At 53.2% G+C, this 16,987-nt stretch overlaps 1 protein-coding gene across 2 annotated transcripts; it reads right to left on the reverse strand.

The window, feature by feature from the left end:
• Window positions 1–4,739: 4,739 nt before the first annotated feature.
• TREML2 (triggering receptor expressed on myeloid cells like 2) lies at window positions 4,740–16,181 on the reverse strand. 2 transcript variants are annotated; one of them, XM_043907411.1, is made up of 6 exons: window positions 16,093–16,181; window positions 13,620–13,785; window positions 11,211–11,531; window positions 8,123–8,543; window positions 6,966–7,066; window positions 4,740–6,673 (listed from the first exon to the last, which is right to left on the reverse strand). In XM_043907411.1, exons 2-6 carry the CDS (start codon window positions 13,672–13,674, stop codon window positions 6,225–6,227), a joined length of 1,347 nt encoding a protein of 448 aa, XP_043763346.1. In that variant the 5' UTR covers window positions 13,675–13,785; window positions 16,093–16,181; the 3' UTR covers window positions 4,740–6,224. The 2 variants fall into 2 exon arrangements, with proteins under 2 accessions (XP_043763346.1, XP_043763344.1); XM_043907409.1 differs by lacking the exon at window positions 16,093–16,181 and having other exon boundaries at window positions 13,620–14,112.
• Between the last annotated feature and the right edge of the window lie 806 nt (window positions 16,182–16,987).

The raw sequence follows: 16,987 nt of genomic DNA on the forward strand, positions 1-16,987 counted from the left end.
AGGCTCTCTGAGCACTTGGCTGCTCATCCCCACCCCCAGGGCCTCATGCCTGCCTTGCTACCTGGCTGTCTCCTATCAGTCCAAATTCCTTGACCCCCACCCAGTTACCTGTGACCCATCTTGAGGACAGCCCTTTAGGAGAAGTTGGGGATCAGGGATGCCTGGTAATGGACCAATAAGCCAGTCTTGTTCAAGCCTGAGGAAGCTATGTGACTATCACACATCAATGGAGGAGTCCTGTGGGTAGCAACAGAAATATTCAGAGAAATGTATGTGATGGGAAAGCAGAGCCCACCAAAAGCGAGCAGGTCTGCGGTCTGGGGCTGGCTCTAGCCCTGACGAGCCAGAGACCTTGAGGAAGGGGCCCCAGTTTTCAGCTGTGAAACGGTTGCAGGACGTGATTTTTAGACTCCTTTCCAGCTCTAACATCTTGTGATTCAGGAAGTCTGAGAGGCACACAAAAGGAGGAGAGGAACACACCCTGGGACACACCAGACAGAGGGTTCTGCGACCAGAGCTCTTGGAAGACTCGTAGATTCCACACCAACGGAATCCTGAGTCCTCTGCTCTGAGATCAGCAAAGTCTTGATGAAGGAGCCCAAACTGAGGTCATCCTGACTGGAAGATCGAGGCTCCCAGGAATTATCTAGAGCCTGGGCCAGTGACTAACACAGTACAACTGTGTGCAGAAATCAAATTGCCCTCATCCGTTGCATCGTGGAAAAAGCAAGGGAATTCCAGAAAAATATCTACTTCTGCTTCACTGACCACCCTCAAACCTTTGACTCTGTGGATCACAGCAAACTGTGGGAAATTCTTAAAGAACTGGAAATACCAGACCACCTTATCTGCCTCCTAAGAAATCTATCTGTAGGTCAAGAAGCAACAGTTATAACCAGACATGGAACAACGGACTTGTTCAAAAGGAGTACGTCAAGGCTGTGTATTGTCACCCTGGTTTATTTAACTTCTGTGCAGAGTACATCATGTGAAGTGCCAGACTGGGTGAAGTATAAGCTGGAATCAAGATTGCCAGGAGAAATATCAATAACCTCAGATATGCTGATGACAGCACCCTCATGGCAGAAAGCAAAGAGGAACTAAAAAGTCTCTTGATGAAGGTGAAAGAGGAGTGAAAAAGCTGGCTTAAAACTTAACACTCAAAAAATGACCATCATGGCATCTGATCCCATCACTTCATGGCAAATAAGTGGAAAAACAATGAAAATGTGAGAGACTTTATTTTCTTGGGCTCCAAAATCACTGCGAACAGTGACTATAGCCGTGAAATTAAAAGACGCTTGCTTCTTAGAAGAAAAGCTATGACCAACCTAGAGAGCGTATTAAAAAGCAGAGACATCACTTTGCCTACAAAGGTCCATCTAGTCAAAGCTTTGGTTTTTCCAGTAGTCATGTATGGATGTGAGAGTTGGAACATAAAAAAAGCTGAGCACTGAAGAACTGATGCTTTCGAAATGTGATGCTGGAGAAGACTCTTGAGAGTCCCTTGGACTACAAGGAGATCAAACCAGTCAATCCTAAAGGAAATCAACCCTGAATATTCATTGGGAGGACTAATGTTGAAGCTGAAGCTCCAATACTTTGGCCACCTGATGCGAACAGCCAACTCATTGGAAAAGACCCTGATGCTACGAAAGATTGAAGGCAAAAGCAGAAGGGAGTGTTAGAGGACGAGATGGTTGGATGGCATCATCGGCTCCATGGACATGAGTCTGAGCAAACTCTGGGAGATGGTGAAGGACAGGGAAGCCTGGCGTGCTGAAGTCCAAAGGATCACAGAGTCGGACACGACTGAGCAACTGAACAACAACCACAACAATATGCAGGTGCTTCCCTGCACAAGTTTCAGCTTTAAGCCTTGCTGGGGTGGGTACCAGCGTCTCACAGAGACTCTCATCCTGCGGTTTACGCGGCAACTCTGGTCTCTGTTCCCAGCAGCCTGAGAATAAACGCTCAGGTCAGGAAGCCTCCAGGACCAATGCAGGGCTGTGAGATGAGGGCCTCCACCAGCAGGAGCCACCCTCTTCGGGCTTACACAGAACAAGCCCCAGAGCTGGCCCCCACCACACCTCTGTCCCCTGCCCGCTCCTCCTCAGAGCCTCCTCCACGTCCATCTCCCTCTCCCCCTGACCTGTTCCCTCTGCCCTCCCTCCTTGCCCCTCACCTGAGCCCAGAGCACCAGCAGGACAGGCGGCAGCCAGTATGTGGCTTCCCAGGCCATGGGCCTTCTTCCCGACTTCGGGTAAGGGGAAGGAAGCGAGACAGCGGCAAGCCCCTGGGAAGAGAGAGCCAGAGGTCAGCGGGATTCTGCTCAGCCACCAAAGCCGGCCTGGGAAGTGGCGGCCTGGAGAGGAAGGGGAGGCCTCAGCCTATAGGCTGGACCCTCAGCTGCAGGTGCTACATCTGAGCCTGGATTGAGGCTCCGGGGAACTTTGACTCTCTCTGCCCAGCCTCTTCCCCATCACCCTGTCTCCCTGCCTTTCCATATGGGACAGGTTTCTTTTATTTTAACCTTCTTCTTTTTGTTTTTTGGCTGCACCACTCAGATCATGCAGGATCTGAGTCCCTTCCCCCTATGATCAAAGTGTAGATTCTTAACCACTGGACCACTGGTTGCTTCTGGTTGAGAATGTTATTTATAGCCTGAAATATACATAATAGCCTGTTTTGGGCTCTGAGCTTTAAAGGTACAATGCTTTTCCATTCATGCAGAGATAAAAAGTTGCAGAACAGAGAATAACATTTGTCTTATTGGCAGTCTACAGGAACAGTCATGGCTTGACCTACCTGAACTACAAAAACAAAAGCATTTTCACCTCCCCTCCAGGGTCTAGCTGACACCAAGAAGTCTGCAATATCATCTCCCCTTTTAGTACAAAACAAGCCTGAATTCAGACTCGGGTAAGACGTTTCTTTGAGCCCCTTCTCCATCTGCTGGCTTTCCAAATGAAGTTGCTCTTCCATGTCCCAACAACTGCCTGTCCATTTATTTGCCTGTCATGGGGCAAGCAGTACGAACTTGGACTCGTTAACAAATTAAGAACCTATTTTCCCTCCTTCTTTCTCCCTTCTCTCCAACCTCTTCCTCCCAAGCCTCAGTTTTCTCCTGTCCATTGAAGAAAAGCAGGGGGCCGAAGGTGAGTGAGAGAGTTCTGTGACACTTCTGAGGTCCCCAGAGGTCAGAGACTTCCCATCCAGGCTTGCTTGGGGGTTGGGACGTTCCATGGGGACTGAGGGAGTGGAGGTGGGGAGATGGAGAGTCATTTCCAAGAATGGAGGTGCAGGGAGGGTCCCTGGCAAGGGTGGGAGAGAGCAAAGTTGGGGTGTGAACATCAGAGGAGACGGGTGGGGAGAGGGAGATGGGTGCAGAAGAAGGGGGAGGGAGAGAGAAGAGGAAAGGATCTCCACCCTGCAGGTCCTCCCTATAACCCCAGCCCCCAGCTGGCCATTGTCACTCCATAGTGGTTGTTGAAAGGCCACACTAATCAAACACATTAAAAAAAATAATGGTCAGTAGATGAGCTACAGAAAAATCATTGTCACAGGCTGTTCATGGTTAATAAACAACCAAGAAAAGAGACAAGTCTGTAAACAAGCCGCAGGGCAGATCAGGCTTATGGGGAACAGCAATTGGCAGGGAGGTTTATAAACTTAGGGACTAGGCTGGGGAAGAAAAAGGTGGGAAACAGAATGGGCAGACGTCAGGCCGCCCGAGGCCACTTGAGGGGCAGTTCTGGAGACAGGCCACCCTTCAGGATCGCCAAGAAGGCAGGGGGTGCCAGGGCTTCAGACTGCCTGTGTCAGTGGATGGAGAGGAACGGGTTGCCCTGAGAGGGGTCTGCCCCAGACAGACTCGAGGCCACCTTCTGCCCTCACTACTCCCAGCTGGGGCAGGAAGCCCCGTAGCCTGAAGAAGAAGCCCGGCCACACAGCGCAGCATCTACCCGTCCAGGCTGATGCAGTGAGAAGCCCATTTGCAGCCACAGGGGACCGTGAACCTCAGGCTCGCCTGCTGGCCCCACAGCAAGAACACGTGTGTCCCCTGGGCTCAGATCAGGGCTCACAGAGCGAACATCCCGTGGGTGCTGGGCTTCCTTTATTTGCTCCTTCCCTTAGCCATGACAGGAAACCCTTCACAGGTGCGTCCTGTCGTCTCACCCACTGCTCAGAAAGTCCCTCATCTTGCCCACCAAAGGCAGCAGTGGCCTGGCCTGTCTGATACCTCCCCTGCCCTGCACTGGCCCGCCCTGGATCTGCTGACGATCCGGGTCTTCCTGGAGCTCCAGGGAGAAGGGCAAACAGGTAGCAGGAAGTGGAAGGCCAGGGTTTGGGGCGAAATGTCCTGGAGGCCTAGAGGTCCAAAAACGCCACCCAGGCCCCGAAGGGCTGGGGAGCTGGGGACATGGTCTGCACCTCCCCACCGCTGTGTGTCTGTCCTTAGCTCGAGTTCACGTGGCAGCTGGCTCCAGGGGTGGGCAGGTCCACCTGGTTCCAGGCGCCCCTCATCCTGGGCAAACAGGGATGGTCGGTCCCCCTAACAACTCCCCTGTACAACATCAGGGCACAGAGGCCTCTGCCTGCTCCCAGCCCCACCTCCTGGGGCCAGACCATGTGGCCGTCTTCCCTCCCTACCCCCTTACAGTCAAGGACAAAACAGAGACATAGGGTCCGACGGTCTTAAAGGTAGAATGTGGAGAGAATCAGACCTGGAAAACAACTGGAGGACCAAGCAGTCTTTTAGTCAGTTGGGTAAGGTTCGTGTGTTATTCCGTTTTATCCTGAATACAGTCTTGAGAGCTAGGAATTAGTGTCCCCTTTCACAAGAGAGGAAACGCAAGGCCCCATAGGGTTAGTGACTCGCACAGGGCCCCACGTGACAGGTGGCACCCCTGGGTCCATGTCCCGAGCCCCTGCAGTACTCTCCTGGACATCCTGCTCTCCAGCCGGGGCAGGGCAAGAGGTGTGTGCTTTTCAGGCGGAAAATTAACCCCCTCTTGGTTATACACCGGGTGTTGGCCACACCCTCCTGGTAAGGAGGCTGGTTATCAGTGTGTGCGTGTGTGTCCTGGCACCTGGCCTGTCAGTTCCTCAGTCTGAGTCTCCCCTCTAGTGTCTTCTCCTGGACACAGGGGAGAGAGGCTGCCTCCCTGCTGTCCCCCCGGGATTGTGCCCTGCTCCTTCCTCTCTCCCCGTCTCCACCCTGGAGTGGCGATCCTGGGCTGGCTGCCCACCAAGGCCCCTCTGCGTCACTCCCCTGACTTTGATGTTTGCTGTCCTACCGACGAGGGCAGTAACCCAGGGCCGAGAGCAGAGAGGCCACATTTATCCCCAGACTCTCATTGCAGTGGCCCCAGACTGGTGGACACCCCTCCCCAGGGGAGGATTCCAGCCCCTTCTTCAGCCTTTGCTGCCAAAGAGGCCGAATCTGAGCCGTGAGCTGGAGAGCAGTGGCAGGGGTGGGGCAGGAGAGACTCCTCTGGCCACTGCACCCTGACCCAGGCTTCTTGGCTCCATCTCCCCTCCCTGCCCCGGGGAGTTCCTCCAGGCTGTGGGCAGCTCTGAGTTGTCTTTGCTGTGTTACCATTGCATCCTCTTTTCCCAGGGGACAACGAGTCCCCTGGAGGGAAGTGATCCCCGCCTTTCTCTGAGCTATGACTTCCCTTCCAGTGGACCCCAGGACTCCCCCCCATCCCTTCCAGGAGTACAGACCCAGAGCTGGGGTGTGGGAACTGGGGGGAAGAGCCTTGGGCAGCCTCTGCATACAGGTCTAGGGACAGGATGGCCCTGCAGGCGAGGGCTGTCAGCTGCCTGGTCACAGCCGTCCCAGGAGGGCCCGGCCAGCAGGCCGCAGTGGGGGTGTGGGCTCCGCTGGTGCCCGGGACCTGAGGGACAAGCAGCTGTGGTCAGCTCAGGGCACATGCAGAGGCCCTGTAGAGGATGCACGGCCCAGGGGGTGGGAAGCTTAGATAGCTCTGCGGTCCCCAAGGCCTCTACCAACCCCCACCTCTTAGTCACTGTTTCTCCTCCAGGGTGGGACCCTTGTGACATGAGCTGCTTCTGGGACTCTTTCTTCCCCCAAGAGCATAGGGACGCTTGGGGGGAGCAGAGGGACACTGAGAGGGCCCCGGGTCGGGAGAGGGTGGCCCCAGCTGTCCACCCCTCCCCACTCTGCTCTGTAGTAAGAGGTTCCGAGGCTGATGAGATCAGAGGTTCTCTGTCTGCAAACAGCACCCTCGGGGCTTGTCTGCCATCCAGCTGGGGCCCCGGGGGTCTGTGGCTCTCAGGAGAACCGTCTCGGTGGTGCCCCATACCCGCAGAGACCTCCTGCCTGGCACCACGTGCTCAGACTCCCACCCCCGCCAGGATCCCAGCAGCCCAGGGGAGCCGAGTAGGCGCGGCACAGCCTCCAGCTCCAGGAAGGCCTGAGTCCATGTGGCACAGTCCTCACCCCCAGCCCGGCTCCAACCCAGACAGGGCCCCGTCTTCGCTTCTCCTCTGAGGACTCTCCTGGGGGTCTCCCGGGGCCCCTCTGGAAGAAACTCCTCCCCACTCCACGGTGAAGTGGCTTCAGACCAAGCAGGCCTCCACGGAGGTTCCGGTCTTGCTGGCAAGTCCTTGCAGGATCTGGCAGGGTCACGGCACATGCTGTAGCCTGCGAGGACGGGGAGAGATGCAGAGGGCAGTCCTGCTCAGCACCCGAAGCTCCCAGGCCAGCTCCTCTGCCTCTGCCCTCCGCTTCCAAGTGGCCGGGCCCCAGAAGGTTCCACCAAGCGGTCACTGCCTGCCCACCCTCCCCCCTCTCCTGGGTGCCGAATGGTCCTCCTGACTGCACATGGGCGAGGACCGACCACCTGGAGACCGGGGGCAGTCGGGCGCTTTGGAAAGGGTGTCAGACTCCCCAGCGCTCTGTCCTTGGGGGGCTGCGAGGGTTGGGTTCTACTCACTTCCCACGTGTCTCTTCTTCCAGAAGCCATAGACCACGATCACGAGCACGGGGAGCAGCGCCAGCACCCCCACGAGCACCACAGGGTAAAAGTCCAGGTATCTGGGGAGACGGGACAGGGCCAGGAGGAGATGAGCACTGGGCACCCCCTCCCAGCCCACGTCTCGCCACACCCCATGCGAGAGGAGTGGGACCCGCTAGTCCCCACGGGGAGCGACGGCCTCTCTTCCTTGGGGGCCAAGCTGCGGGAGAAGGAAGTGAGGTGCTCACAGGTCAGGGGGATGAAGCCCCCAGCCCCCAGCAAAGACATGAGTCTCTCCAGTATTTGGGGGAATACTCTCTGCTGAGGACAGGGGCTCTAAGAGGCACCCATTTGTGACAGAAGAGGCCAAGGTTCTCACTCTCCCCAGCATGACCGAGGATGGCACTTCCCACCTTGGCCCTCCAGAACGCATGCTGTGGACACCCTGCCTGTACCCCCTTTGCTATGTCACTTCCATCCACATGGGTCATCAGCACCTCCATTAAAAAAAACCTGGCAGCTTTCTCTTGTCACTGGCGCCCTCCAAGCCACGCATGGCAGGCAGCCCCCCATCGACAGCCAACAGCAGGATATAAAGGCCCCGGCCTCCTCGCCCTCCACACGGCTGCCTGGCACTGGACCCCGGACTCTCCCCGGTGGGGCTGAGCCCTTGCTGCCCACGGTGATGACCAGCCTGTGCAAGTGCTCCATCTGCTGCCTTCCCTCCCTGCCTCACTTCCCCTCGCTCTGTCCCGTGTTCCCAGTACAACATGAATCCTGATCTCCAAGTCCACTCCTGGGGGAACCCAAATTAAAGCGTCCCCACTTCCTACTCTCCGAGATGCTCCCCTTGTGCGGCCCTGACCCTCTGCTCTTCATCCTCAGACTCTGTGCTGACCCAGTCCCACCCCCATTTCCTCCCGCCATCCTTTCTGTCTCTTGTCCACCCCAGCTTCCCATCGCCCATTCAGCAACACGCCAGACTGGATTCCGGGTAGGGTGGGGGGTGAGACAGGGGCTGCTCTGCTGTGACGTTTGCACCGTGCGTTCTGCTCAGGCACCGAGGACTGTTCCCTTGTCTGGGAAAACAGTATTCCTGTAAGCCCCACCCACCCCGCCGCTCCCCGGCCAGGTACCTGCTGGGGATTAAGTGGTTGAGGAGCGTTCTTCTGGTGGGGTATATTCCCACGGTGGGGGCTCCTGCCGTGCAGAGGTGCGCGGCCTTCGTGGAGGCGGAGGCTGGGCCCGCAGCGGAGGCTCGGGTGTTGCTGGGAGACGCAGTCGCTGTCTGGGACCCGGTGGCCTTGCTGGGCCCCATGGTGGACAGGCCGGTGCTGGAGAAACTGGAGCCCATCACAGGGGTCCGTCTGGTGTTCCCTGAGGTGGGGGAAGGCAATGGTCTGGCCAAGGTGAGGAGTCCAGCTGTGAACACTGTCGCCTGGCTGATGAAAGGGCCACCAGGGCCTGAGGTGGGCGCTGGGCCTGTGGCGACGACCGTTGCACTCTGGAGGATGTTGGGCAGCTTTGTGAGAGGAGTGTTTCCCTTGGTTATGGAGGCTGAGGGACCAGAGAGGGAGGAAGGTGAGGCTGAGTCGGGGTCTTGGTTCTGGAAGCAGCTGATGGCAGCCCACATGCTTGTCTAGGGACTGGGGTAATGGGGGGAGCTGTCCTCATTTCACCCCTTGGACCTAGAATCCAGCTTTGCTGAGGGATCAGGTGTGTGTGTGTTCAGGGGGTGAGGTCAGGGAGGAGGAAGTAGGCACAGCAAAGGAGGAAGAGTCTTTCACAAGTTTTTCAGTGTCCCCTGTCCGGCCACGGGGACGAGAGGATACTTCCCTCCCTACCCCCATCTCTCTTGTCACTTTCTGGACCTTCCTCATTCCTGTAAGTCAGAGATTTCTCTGCTCTGACGTTGAATGTGACCTTTCCCAGTTGCTCCACGATTGGTGACTGGGATCCGGAGATGAGGACAAGGAAGCATCAAAGACTCCGATTCCTAGGAACACCATGAGCAGGGAGGTCAAATGCCTTCCTTGGGGGCTTAGACACCCGAACTGGTTCTGCCACCGTCATGCATCAGGGCAGGCCTTCAGCATCCGCTTTTCTAGAAGAAGGCTGGAGTTTGGTTGGTAGAAGGGGAGCAGGCAGGAGCTGTGAGGGCTCAGTGTAGGGAGCAGTGTTGAGCCGATCTCATCAGGAAACAGGAGAATGGAGAGAGAGGGATGCTGTGGTGGCGAGAGGGCTTTGACTGCATCCCACTGAGAGCATGCATGGACGCTCTCCTGAGGGCCTCACCGAGGGCAGTGCCTATGTTTCTGGGTGAGGGAACCAGAACAAGCAGAATTGGTGAGGTGGGGATAGGAGAAAGGGCCAACCTGGAGCCAGATCTCCCAAATTGTCCTAGTGAGCAGTGTGAAGACCCCCAAAGGACCCTTCAAAGAACACACACAGTTGCCCTGGGAGAGCCAGCACTTGACCACAGAGGATCTAAGAGTAGGGCAGAAAAGAAGTGACGTCCATAGAGCGAGAGACCTCCTGCAGGGTCAGTGAGGTCACATACCATTTCCCTCTCCTTCATCCCTACCTCAGTACACCAGGGGGTCGGGAGGTGCAGGACCAGGAGAAGATGATGGAGAGGAACCCTCCTCCCTTACCTCCTGTGATGAAGAAGGGGGGTTGGACAGCAGCTGTCCCCCTTTCCCACTTCAGGTGCCTGGGGCCAGAAAGCTCAGTTTTCAAGAGGCGGTGGAAGGGCATATGTCATTAGAAGTTTTGCAGATTTTTCATTTGCTAGTAAGGTCTGCAAAGTTGGAATCTCCCCAAATTGCAGTTAAGAAATGGAAAGTGAGATCCAGCATAGTACAACGGGAAGATACACTAAGGGGAAAATCATTTCATGTTTAGTTTCAGTTTAGTCGCTTAGTCATGTCTGACTCTTTGCAACCCCGTGGACTGTAGCACGCCAGGCTTCCCTGTCCATCACCAACTCCCAGAGTTTACTCAAACTCATGTCCATTGAGTCGGTGATGCCATCCAGCCATCTCATCCTCTGTTGTCCCCTTCTCCTCCCGCCCTCAATTTCATGTTTGTGTCCCTACAAATGAAGACTTCAGTAAACTGGTTTCAACTACTTCCCTGGGGCTAAAGCAGAACTGGAGAAGGGAGGAATGAGATTTGCTCCATGTCTTAGAGATGGCAGTTGCCCAAGTTCAGACCCAATGGAAGATGGGGATGCAGTTAGGTTAGAGGAACCGGGAAGGGTGGAGAGTAATTTTCACAGTCACTGGCAGCTTTTTGCAGGCTCTCTGTCTGGCTCCTTCCCTTTCCTATCTTGTAAATGTAGAAACAGCATAGGGCTTCTTTCTTGGCCCTTCTCTCTTTTTCTATACTAAAGAGAGATCTTTGATCATCTTAAAGTCAAGGCACAATATCACCCCTCTAAAACTCTCCAGTAGCTTCTTCTTGTACCTAGAATAAAACTCTGACCCCCATTTCATGGGAATCAGGATGGCTGTTTGCTTCTCGAACCTCATCTTCTGTTTCTCTGCCCAATACTCAATATGCACCAGCTTCTTCTCACCTCAGGGCCTTTGCATGTACAGTTCTCCCCACCTGGAAGTCCTTTGAACCACTCACTTTCAACAGGACTAGAAAACTCTCATCCCACACCTGTTCTGCATGACGTCATCTGCTCAGGGAAGTCTTCTTTGACTCCCTACTAACTCAGTCGCTCCCCCCACCACAGAACTTTCTAGTTCATCCCATTGTTTCATTTGCTTAAGAACATTCACTGTTATCTGCAACTGTTTGTCTGACAATGTGTTATTGCCTATCTCCTCCTATAGGATAGGAATGTGTCTGGTTTTGCTCACCACTGTGTCCTCAGAGCCTAGAATCGTGCCTGGCAGAGAATCAGGGCACAGCAAATAAATACTGAACAAATGATTGAATAAAACAAAGTACAGAGTCCTGAGTTCGAATCTCATCTCGTCCACTTGCCAGCTCTGTGATTCTGAACAAGGTCAGAGCTGCAAAGGACTTTTTACATCTCATTTTCTTCATCTGTAAAATGCCCATGAAGGTGCCTGTGAGAGAACTGTGAAAACCCCACTGTCCATCATGCCCACTGATGGATTATTATCATCCTTATCATATTTGATGTCAGTGGGCTACAGGGCGGGAGGACACCCCCCAGCATCCCAGCGCCCCAGCAGGCCTGCTCACCTGGAGACACTTCCAGCAGGAAGCCCATCAGAGGGTAGAGGATGCCGGAGCTGTTGCGCATGCACCAGTACCGGCCCGAGTCCTGGCGCCTGAGGGCCACCATGGTGACGTTGACCACCTTGGCCTGGGTATCGTCCTGCAGCAAGTAGCGTGGCCCCTGCACCCCCACACGGGTGAACCCAGGCTCGCACTGCCTCCTCCTGATTTTGCACCAAACCTTACCCTCCACGTGGTTTTTGCGGCTCTTGTAGGAGCACTGCACAGACAGAGTCTCCCCTTCAAAGTGCTGCAATTTTGAGTACACGCGCTCCATGGGGGCACCTGGGGAGACACGACTGGTTGAGCAAGGAGGAAGGAAGCATCTTGAAACTCGAAACTTGTGCTGAAGAGGCAGGTGGCTATTGCTCTGCTCTCATGGAACTCAAAGGAGAAATACAGCCCAACTCTGATGGAGGGGTACATATGCCCCCTCCCCCAGGGAGCTCTCGGTCTGTTGGAAACACTAGCCCTGCCCTCTAGGAGTTCCCAGACTGATGGGGAAGACAGTTGTCCTGTGCCCTTGGAGAAATCCTAAAATGATGAGGAAGATACAGGGCTAGCTAGATACATACAGAGGAACTCCCAGTATAATGGTGGAGACACAGGCATAGCCCACAGGGAGCCCCTAGTTTAACAAAGGAAGCTTAGCCTTTACATTTAGGGAACTTCAGCAGACACAGCCCTTTTCTTTGTGGCATCTTCTAGTCCGATGGGACAGTGATAAGCCCCGTCTTCAGGGTCTTGTCCTGCCCTCAGTGAGATACAGATGCAAATGCAAGTCATCATTCTGAAATTCCAGAGCCCAGTGAACTTAGGTAGGTGAGAAAATTCAGGCTTGGAAAATATTAACAGTAGTTATTTGTTTCACAAACAGTTTCATTCTAGTCATCTTTTAAATAACAAGTTGTCTGAATTCACTCTAATTGATGTTTAATTGTAAAATATTCTAGTTACCTAAAACCCATAGATTCAGCATGTCCAAATATGTGTATCAACTCCTGGTTGTGTTTAAACCAAAGATCTCTACAGTTCTTCACTGTTCATAAGTTGCCCTCTATCCCTAGGAAGCAGATGTGGTCCGGGAGCTTCGTAATCCATAGTCTGATGAGGAGAGGGTAGAACTAGGGCTGAGGGTGGTAAGCCAGGGGACAGGAAGAAGGAGAAGGCTGCAGTGGGGGCCCTCCACCCCTCTACCCACCTTCCGCTCAGCAGTTACTCCTCTATCTCCCTCAGAGTCTTCTGCAAACACATACACAGAGTACAGAACATACATTTTGGAGAATGTATACAGAACATACCTACATAAACATAGGTTAAAACTCGATTCTATCACTGACTGTGTGAGCAGACTGTGTAAGGCCTCTGCTTCTTATCCGTCTCTGCTTGGCCGTGAGAACTGACCCTGGACAGCGCCCTAAACGTACATGCACAGTGCATGCCTCCTTTTCCCCAGTGCAGGTTGCTCCAGGCTTTCCCAACGGAACCCAGAGCTGTGATGGCCAAGAAAGAGCCCAGCATCCAAGACGTCCACCTTACTTTCCAACCCAGCTGCTGCTAGAGTTGAGGCTTGGAGTAAGGTAACGCCCTCTCTCGTATCACTTTGTCCCATGCAAATTAAACAGAATAATCCCACTCAATTATTTGGCAGGTGACAGGTTTGGGGGACCCCAGGAGACACTCTTCTGCCCTGGCAGATGGGGGCCTTTCTAGGAGAGGTGTACAGATGGGACGACCTTGAAAAGGGTCTCCAGGGCACTGTGTTCATATGTGCCCACCTTTCAGCCCTTTCACAGGCGGTGCCCAGAACTGAACGGGAAGTGGTAACTTGGTTGCCATGGCAGCAAGGGAGGCAGAATTGGGTGAGGTCCCCTCAAGGAGCATTTAGTAGCTGTTGGGTGAGAGAGAGGGCTTCAGGGATTGCTTCCCTCCCCACCAAGGACAGCGGATAGGGACGGGGGTTGTGACCCCAGTGTTCCAAGAAAAAGCAAGTTCAGCAGCCACACCTGTAAGGTAATGCTTCTCATAAAGAACCAACAGGGCCTTCCTGACAGAGGCCCAAGGGAGGAGGGCTTGTTGTGTGAGGAAAGGGAGTGGCCCTGGTCAGAAGTCCTGAGGAAGCTGGGCAGATAAAGGGGCCCATGCAGAGAGGGTCCAGAGCTTTATCTTAGTTGGTGAGGCCTGGGTTAGCTTTCCTCAGGGCCAGATATTCAGCTGGAAACTTCTCACTGGTCTCTGGTAAGGGGTGACTAGGTCTGCCAGACCTCCTCCTCCTCCTCCTCCAACCCCACAAGATCACTGGGCAAGAAAAGCAGGAAGGGGGTCCAGGGACAGACCGTTTCCTCCCCCCTAGCCGCCCGCCCACCCTCTCACCTGAGACAGGGCCCTGGACCCACAGCAGCAGCAGCAGCAGGAAGGCGGGAGGCATGGCTCCATGCAGTGGGGATGGGCACAGCCAGTGGGGGGCAGGGATCCAAGGTTAGGGGCCCAGGCCTATCCTGGCCGGGCCATTTGGGTCTGCCGGGGAAGACCTGGGGTTCTAAATGTGAAGTTGCCCATTTAGGGAAGTGAGGAAGTTGTGGGACCCACTGTGATCAGCAGACCGCGGGAGCCCACAGAGCCTACAAGAGGGCGGCGCCGGGGCAGTTTCCGCCCCTCTTCCTCGAAACTTCAGGCAGGTGTGGCTGCTCCACCCAGTCTGGGGCCTCCCCGCCCAGGAAGGGCTCTCAGGGTCAGAAGAGTCCTGACCCTCTTCAGGTTCCCTCCCAGAATCTGGTGCAATAAGAGTGCTGTCCTCTGAAGCCTGTTATTCACCTAGAGGGGTAGTGTGAGGTTTCTAGAACCTCAGGTACAGACTTCTCTGGAATCCTCTGGCTCAGAGACCATGAGTATAGGCTCCGGGGCTGCAGCAGGGCATCTCAGACCCGTTTTTCACACACCCACATTCACACGGAGCTTCCTGTAAGCTCCCATTCATTTTTTCATTCATTCATTCCTAAATGCATGCGTTCATTCTGGCACTGCCTTTCTCTCTCCCAGGCTCCTGGCTAGTCTGAGCAGTCACTCACATTCACACTTGCAGATAATCCTTTACATACCCAGATACAACCTTATTTTTTGTCACTATTAGAGTGTGGCAACCCACTCCAGTATTCTTGCTTGGAGACTCTCCATGGACAGAGAGGCCTGGCGGGCTACAGTCCGTGGGGTTGCAAAGAGTCGGACACGACTGAGTGACTAAGCACACAGCACAGAGTGTGTGAAAAAAGAAGCAGCAAATTGTAAGACTTGGAGAATAAAGTTTGGGTTCAGGGAGGAGCACCTGTGCTCTCACATGTGGGCACACATACACACACTCATACACACTCACACACTCACACATACACATGCACTCACACACTCATACACACACACTCACACTCACACATACACATACACTCACACACTCTCATACACACACTCATACACATGCACTCACACACTCTCATACACACACACTCACACTCTCATACACACACATTCACACTCACTCTCATACACACACTCTCATACACACACACACTCATACACACGCACTCACACACTCTCATACACACACACTCACACTCTCATACACACACTCACACACTCATACACACGCACTCACACACTCTCATACACACACACTCACACACTGATACACACACACATTCACACACTCATACACACACACTCACACACACACTCACACACTCATACACTCACACCCACACACTCTCATACATACACATTCACACACTCATACACACATTCACACTCACTCTCATACACACACACACTCATACACACACACTCACACTCTCATACACACACATTCACACTTACACTCTCATACACACACACACTCATACACACACACACTCATACACACACACACTCATACACACACACTCACACTAACCCATTCTCATATACACACACACTCAAACACACTCACAGACTCACATACACGAGCACACTCTCATACACACACTCACATACTCATACACACACTCACACACTCAACACACACACACACTCTCATACACACACTAACACATTCTCATACACACACACTCAAACACATTCACAGACTCACATACACAAGCACACTCTCATACATACACACATATATGAACACACTCTCATACATACACATTCACATACACTAACACATTCTCATACATACACACACTCAAACACACTCACAGACTCACATACACTAACACACTCTCATATATACACACTCACAGACTCACATACACTAACACACTCTCATATATACACACTCACAGACTCACATACACTAACACACTCTCATATATACACACACTCATACACACTCACAGACTCACATACACAAGCACACTCTCATACATACACACACATATATAACACACTCATACACACACATTCACATACACTAACACATTCTCATACACACACTCAAACACACTCACAGACTCACACTAACATACTCTCATACATACACACTCACTCACACTTACACACATCATGGTGCCTATTGGGTATGTGATATAACTGCAGTATCCCTTTGGGGAAGGGGAAAGCTCACATACGCTAACATACTCTCATACATACCTATACACACACTCAAACACTCATACATTCACATACACTTATACACACATTCACATACACTCACACACACACATACACTAGCACACTCTCATACATACACACACACTGTCATACTCACATATACACTCACTCTTACACTACGTGCACACACATTAACACTCTCACACTCACATACACACTCACATAGACACACGCACAGAAGCTGCCTCTGCTTTTCCATACTCACATGTCTCCTTATCTTTATCCCTCTCTCTGCCTCTCCTACCATCATCTCTAATCACCCACCAGCTCCATCCGGACTCCTGCTCCCCGCTGCAGCCTTCCTAAAGCAGCCCGTGTTTCCCTTCCGCCACCCCCACCTCCACTCCAGAAACCACACCCCCAGTCCCCTGCTCTGGCCCCCGGCCAGCACCCAGGCATGCTCCCTCAGCTTCCTCTCAGCCCACATTATCTCTGCTATACAGCTGTCTGGCTCCAGCTAAAATGACCCAGCATCTGGCCCAAGACTCCACCCTTCACTTAGTCCTCAGGGCTGAGAATGAGAAGGGACTTCTGACACCCAGGACCTGCATCATAGGCTCCTGGGCGTGTGAGGACCCAGGTGGACCCCCCTGACTATGCGTCCTCCCCCTCCTCACCTATGCCAACTTTCTCCTTAGATGGGACTCAGAGTAAAACATCCTCAAGTCTGCATGGCCACAGCCTTAAAATGAGCTTGAAGCCCCAAATCCCAAAGCAAGGAAGTTGTATTTTTGCTGATCCCAAATTTTAGTCTCAACATCCATTCATTCATTTATTGCTTCTTTCAGTCTTATGTGCTACATGTGGCACTAGGCACTTGGGGTAGGAAGAGATATGGTTGTCACTTTAGACCTCTCAATATGTTTTTCTCAATCACCCTTTTTTATTTTCTCCCCCAGTTTAGCACTGCTCCCCAGAGACTGTCTGGGGACAGTCTCTCCAGTCAGAGACTGTCTCTCCTCCCAACACAAAAGGTATCTTCCTTTCTTTCCTCCATCTAAACAGTAAATGACTTCAGGACTCAGGGCATCTCATTTATCTCTTGTGGGGACCACATGTGCTTAGATTCTATGCTTCTATTAACCCCCTACTGTGTCCCT

This window comes from Cervus elaphus, chromosome 7 (assembly GCF_910594005.1).
Source record: "Cervus elaphus chromosome 7, mCerEla1.1, whole genome shotgun sequence".
In the NCBI taxonomy this organism is placed as follows: Eukaryota; Metazoa; Chordata; class Mammalia; order Artiodactyla; family Cervidae; genus Cervus; species Cervus elaphus.

Coding starts and splice junctions, on each gene's coding strand:
- TREML2 (XM_043907411.1), bottom strand. CDS start 13,674: ATGCCTCCCGCCTTCCTGCTGCTGCTGCTGCTGTGGGTCCAGGGCCCT. Junction 8,544..11,210: donor CCTGCTGGAAGTGTCTCCAG/GTGAGCAGGCCT, acceptor CTGGTCCCTCAG/CCTCCATAACCAAGGGAAAC. Junction 6,674..6,965: donor GAAGAAGAGACACGTGGGAA/GTGAGTAGAACC, acceptor CCGTCCTCGCAG/GCTACAGCATGTGCCGTGAC.